At 44.7% G+C, this 5,809-nt stretch overlaps 1 protein-coding gene across 1 annotated transcript; it reads right to left on the bottom strand.

Annotated features, from left to right (window-relative positions):
• Window positions 1-202: 202 nt before the first annotated feature.
• On the bottom strand, window positions 203-4,903 carry LOC137519563 (cyclin-dependent kinase 5 activator 1-like). The gene has a single exon (XM_068238536.1). It carries the CDS (start codon window positions 3,850-3,852, stop codon window positions 2,971-2,973), a length of 882 nt encoding a protein of 293 aa, XP_068094637.1. The 5' UTR covers window positions 3,853-4,903; the 3' UTR covers window positions 203-2,970.
• Window positions 4,904-5,809: the final 906 nt, after the last annotated feature.

The following is a 5,809-nucleotide window of genomic DNA, read 5'->3' as shown; positions in this document are numbered from 1 at the left end:
TCATCAACCAGGCAACTTAGGCAGGTGCCTGGGGCCTAGTGGGTGTCAAGGGGCGCAACTGCCACCTACTCTGACCTCTCTCCACTTCAGCTTACCAAAAGGATCACAAGGGGGGGGGGGGGGGGGGTAACTCTACTACCTTGCCTAGGGTCCCATTACATCTTAATCCATTCCTCCCCCCCCCCTCCTCTCCTCACTTTTAAAAATTTAGGGATGTTTAAAAGGACACCCGAAGCGAAAAAAAAAAAACTAATTAAATAAACGATTTTATCTATCTGCCTTCTCCTAAAAATGACTTTTTAAGATATTCCACAGTTTTATTTTATGTTTAAATCTACTTTTTTAAGTTTTAACTGTTTTATCTCAATGACACATTCATTGAAGTATGCCAGAGCTAAAATCTATGAACAATTGACCCTTTTTATCTCCTTCCTGCTCTCAGAAGCCATTTTCTGCTAGGAAAGTGTTATAGTTGTAATTTCATATCAGTGAGGGTCACACTGTGGTCATTTCCTGTCTGAGTCAGGACTGAGTCAGCCAGTTACATACCTGATATTTAACTCTTTCAGGCAGAGAAAGAAAAAAAGGAACACAACATAGTTATTTGTGTGCTAGGCACTGTACATACACATGTCTATCTCATCGTGTCACATGTCACTTCGGGTATCCTTTAATGGCTGCCGTGCCCTAGGCTGGTACACACCATACAAATTTCAAACCAGATCCTTTTTCCGATCACGAAAGAGATTGAATCGGGCAGAACAAAAAAAATAAAAATTGCCTGCAACCAATCCCAACCTTAAAACCTATGTATTTCATGATCGGAAGCAGATTGGACATGCTGGAAAATATTGATCCAAATACTGACTACTGTTCCAAGTGTGTGTCCTTTTGAACAATACCCAATCGAAAAAACATTTGGAAATCTTAAATCTGAAAAAAAAAAAAACCTGTTTGTGAGCTAGCTTTCTTCTATATTCGATTGATGTCAGATCTAACTATCGATCTCAAGACTAGCTCAGATAGGATCTGAAATTGAATGATGTGTGTGGGTTCCAGGCTTAAAGCTGGTCATACACCATACAACAATCTACATTGTCCAATCATACCACATCTATGTAGTATAAGCGACTGACTTATGTATCCGGCCAAAGTGTATTTAGTCGGTTAAGCTAGCCAGACACTATACAATACTAATTGTGCAACCTTGCCCAGTATTGCCAAATTTAAGTAGTACAAGTAAAAGGACTGAATATACAAATATTTTAGGAGTTTGTTGTTACTACATAGAAAAGATAAGATTGCACAAAGTTATACAATCCAGATTGTATGGTGTACCATCGGCTTAATGTTGGGTACACACGATAAGTTCTTCCGCTCGATTTTCCACCCAATCGTTTTTTTCCGCTCAATTCTGCACTCGATTCTGCGTGCAATTCTCTTATCTTCCTCTCGTTTTTCTTATCTTTTTCCATTCACGTCTAAGAGAAATCGAGCGCAGAATTGATCGGAAGGAATATCGTACATGTTGGAAATGATCTATCGGATCCATCTATCGAGCGGAAAACCTTATTGTGTGTACCCAGCATTAGATTTGGAAAGACTGGATAAGGGTGTACAATTGAGATTGTACAGTGTATAGGCAGCTTAAGCGATGGAAAAATCAAACTCAATCATTTTGGCTGAATTTGCATTGAAGCCATTGGAGATTCAAAAAACTACAAATAATGCCTAAATCCTGCTACACATTCAATTATAACTGGCCAATCACGGACCAATTTTGCCACCTCCATAGTGGTAAACAAATGCGTCAGCTTTATATAAGCAGGCAATACTACTACTGAGCTCCTCCCCCAAACAACAAAATATAGATGTCATCCTTCTATAAACATCCCTTATAATCTGGAAAGTGACACAGAACCCCCACCCACCCCCCGGCGGATATTCCCCTGTGACAGCTTCAGTGGAATTTAGGGCAAATTTGACACGGTCTGCAGCGATCCCTCTGTATTCAGAATTACAGCAGATTAAACGCAAGTCATTGCCAGAAATAACCCCGGACAAGATTCCCCATCATAAATAAATCACTAAACTGGGGGATTTTTCCGACTGCCAAAACATGACGAGGAATGAAAAAAAAAAAAACCCAGACTCGACGAGGAGCAATGTGCAAATTCTGGGCTGAGGTCCTCATGAGATGACAGTCTGTACCCCGATAATAACTTGTCCATTTTCAGAGGAAAAAATACTGTCGGTTGTCAATGAGAGTAAGAACCGGCCTCTGTGTTACATACAAACAGGAAAAAAAAATATTAGCAATAAAAAGCAGAGGTATTGTTACCAATCAAGTGAAGACAGTAAAACTAGAGTCTGGCCCCTCTATTGTCACATTCATGAACCGAAGGGGGCCGAAGACAAAATCCAACAAGGCCCGTATTTTTTTAAACACATCCTCCTGGCTTTGAGGCCTTCGATAAGGAGCGTGCCAAACGCACCCATAGTGGGCGGGACGTAGTGGGTGGCAATACTGGGTCTTGACTTTCAGGTGGTACCCAGGCGGATTCAGCTTCCTAACTGCACAGTTACACAGACGAGAGGAGAAATGTCTTTGTGATTGCTTTGGAATGAGTGTGAGCAGCCGCTACAAAGGTGTAGTGAGGAAAAACAAAAATGTCAAGTGCAGCTCCTCAAAGGATCCTAGTGGGAGAAGAGGTGGTGCAAGCGCCAGGCACTTTTTGGCCTTAAAAAAACAAAAACAAAACAAAAAATGCACGTTGGGATGGTGGCCAAGATGCCTCAAATTTCCACCACTGCTCAACGTAGGCAATGCACAAAAGGTTGAATGTGGTCCCATTTGTTTTTTTTGTTTTTTTTTTTGGCTACTGGATCAACGCTGGCCAGCAATGGTGGGTTTAGGATCTGGCCTTCAAGTGCTGTGAAAGAGCTGGACTCTGGTCACCTCTCGGACAGTCACCGGTCTAGTACTCGAGAGAACTCATCTCGGTTGCCTTCGTTTTTGAGGTCAGCAAACACCTGGGTGAAGTAATGCGGGTCGGCATTTATTCTCAACATCTTGGCACTCATGGCATCGATGATGCAAAGACACCGGTCCCAGAAGGCATCTTTGCCGGCTTCCACCAGGAAAGGCTTGAGAGGGTAGGAGATTTCGTTGCCCATGTAAGAGTAGGACAGATACAGGCAGGTCAGAAGAGTGGCTTGCAAATCGTGTTCAGTGGCCACTGAGTCCCCATCAATGACATCCCTGCAGAGCAAGTAGACGAAAACCACATTTGCTGGAGTGACAAAGGCCTGGTCTTGCCAGCCTTGGAGGAGTAAGGAGCGGTCTACGCTACGTAGCCATAGAATGGGATCTGTTGGCGACAAATGTTTGAGCCGGTAACATCTCCTGCAGAGGAATTCCCCAAGGCATTTCAGGAGTTCACCGGTGGAGGCTTGGACTATGACCCTCTTTGGAGAGCCACCACCAGTTGTGCCAGAGACCTTCTTAATAGAAGAGATTTGCTTTGAAGAGAGTGGGGCAAGAGGCTGACTGTCATAGCTGGAAAGATTGGCACAGGACAAAGATTTTTTCACATTCTCATGGTTCAAATGGGCAACGTCCTTCTGATAATTGTTGTTGGCAGTTCCTTTCCTAGAAGTCTTCTTTTTGGTGGAAGCCACAAGTCTTTTCCAGGTCAGGGCAGGAATAAACATAGAGTGTCGCTTCAGTGCCTTCTCAGGCTTCTGTCCACTGCCCTTGCTGACACTGTTGTAATGGGCCAAGGACCCTGAGCCATCGTCGTAGAGGCTGGCCTTCCGGGAACCCGGAGACAGGGAGAGGACGGTGCCCATGTTAACTGAGATCTTTCCAAGAAATCTGAGGAATGGGAGGAGACCAGGGATAAACCTCTGAGAAAAACAATTAGTCCAATAAAGATCCAATCTGCTCGAGGCGGATTAATTTCCAGTGGAGCAATGAGAGTGACAGCTCTTTGTTGACTGCATTGCAGGACACATGCAGCTTTCCGCCCCAACCCTGCGCGGCGACAGGGGGGGCAACCCAGGCTCGTAAACAAGAGCAGACGGATTCTATTCTGCAGTCAGTGGTCTGCCTGCCCCTCAATGGTCCGGTGAAAGTCCATTCAGTCAATTAATCAGCTGATTTTATAGTAGGAGGTTCTGAAGGTGGGTGATGGTTCTTGTATGGTGGTCTTGCTGCAATCTGTAATGTGGACTGCAGATTGCCTGTGTGTGTGAAGATGGGAAGGGGGGAGGAATGGGGGTTGTTATAGCAGGAATAAAACGGAATGAAGAGCTGGAGATTGGCTTGCACCCACCTTCGACAACAAATCCTTTATTGATCTGTCCTTGTTTTTCTCGTCCCTAGAAACAGAAACAGAGATTGCTGGAGGAGATAGGCAACCGCAGCTGCCGGCTGGAGCAGCGATCTTCAATGAGGCAGTGTTGATGCAAAATGGACCATCAGTCTTCGCATAAACGGAGACCCACCTACACAAAGGGGGGCCAGGAACGCCAATCCGTATGGAGATTCCGGGGTTCTCAAAGATCCAGCCTTTGTCATGCAGTCCAGTTTTTTTGTCAGTTGAGGATCTTGGTACCACGAAGATGCTGCAGTCGTTGGGGAGGAGGGAGGGTGGGTTTCTTCCTGCAAGATGAAGGGAGATGGAGATGGGATGGTCTACTGGAGGTGGTCCAGGGCGTCCATCACCTCTTCCTCTCCTGCAGCCGCCCTCCAGAGCCCTGAGCTGTCAGTGGTTGCTGGAGGTGCAGGGCAGCGCAGATCTGCCGCATTGGTGAGGGGGGAGGCAGCTGTTAGCATCTGAGACATGAGACACTGAAAGGAGAGGGCTGATCCAGCTTCCCAGCTCACAGACATCTCTGTGTGGCTGATCCAACCAGCTCTGGTCTTCCAGGGAGGGGGAGAACACACAGGCATTGTGATTTGCTGTCAGGCTACAGCCTGAGGCCCCCCTCCTCACTGGGGCTGTGTGTGTGCTGTAGCAGGAGTCATGGCGCCACCTGCAGGGCACTGTTCAGCATGACGCCTTTGTTCCAAGATGCAATCTGTGCAGGTCTCATTGTCAGGGATGATCTGTTTGGCGAACAAACAAATAAACGCACATCAGGGCAGGCAGCAACATTACACCAGCGAGTGGCGCTAATTAGAGTGGTCCTCTTAGGAGAAAACATATTGTAATTGATCTTTGAATGTTGTTCGTCCCTCGATTATAAAGATGTTTTAAAAGATTGTTTAAAAAACAAACATACAAACAAAAAAAAAAACAGCATTTCTGGTATGTAATGTACTATGAATCATGGAATAAGTATAAATAGACTTACATGGGTTTTTTTTTTACACCCCCTGGACCTGAACTCAGCACTTCCACTCTGCTGTAAAAGATAAGCAACAGCATAATAACCTTTAAAGAAAAAAGCATTTCTGTGTGACAGCTGATACAAATCCTGCAATAAATCCGCAGTCTGTCTACTTCCTGCTTTCATAGAAGCAGACATATTTGTTAACATCCTGAGCTGACACATCTGGGAGATCAAATTACAGTGGCAATTCGGCACCGATGAGGGGGAATTAGACAGGCTAATCTCTCTAAATACATACAGGGTGCATTTCTCTATATTTTCCTTCTGTCCTGTGCAAGAGTTCAGGTCCACTTTAATAACAGTAAAGTGAAATATCATTCTAGCTAAATAGGCTGTTATCAATGTACCGTTATTAAAAATTAGCAGTCATTTCGGTTTTGCAGCCAATTATTGATTTTCAAAATTGTCT

This window comes from Hyperolius riggenbachi, chromosome 5 (genome assembly GCF_040937935.1).
Source record: "Hyperolius riggenbachi isolate aHypRig1 chromosome 5, aHypRig1.pri, whole genome shotgun sequence".
Lineage (NCBI taxonomy): Eukaryota > Metazoa > Chordata > Amphibia > Anura > Hyperoliidae > Hyperolius > Hyperolius riggenbachi.
This window is presented reverse-complemented; position numbering and strand designations above follow the sequence as displayed.

Bases quoted from the DNA above. Each gene is read 5' to 3' on its own strand.
- LOC137519563 (XM_068238536.1), bottom strand. From the start codon at position 3,852: ATGGGCACCGTCCTCTCCCTGTCTCCGGGTTCCCGGAAGGCCAGCCTC.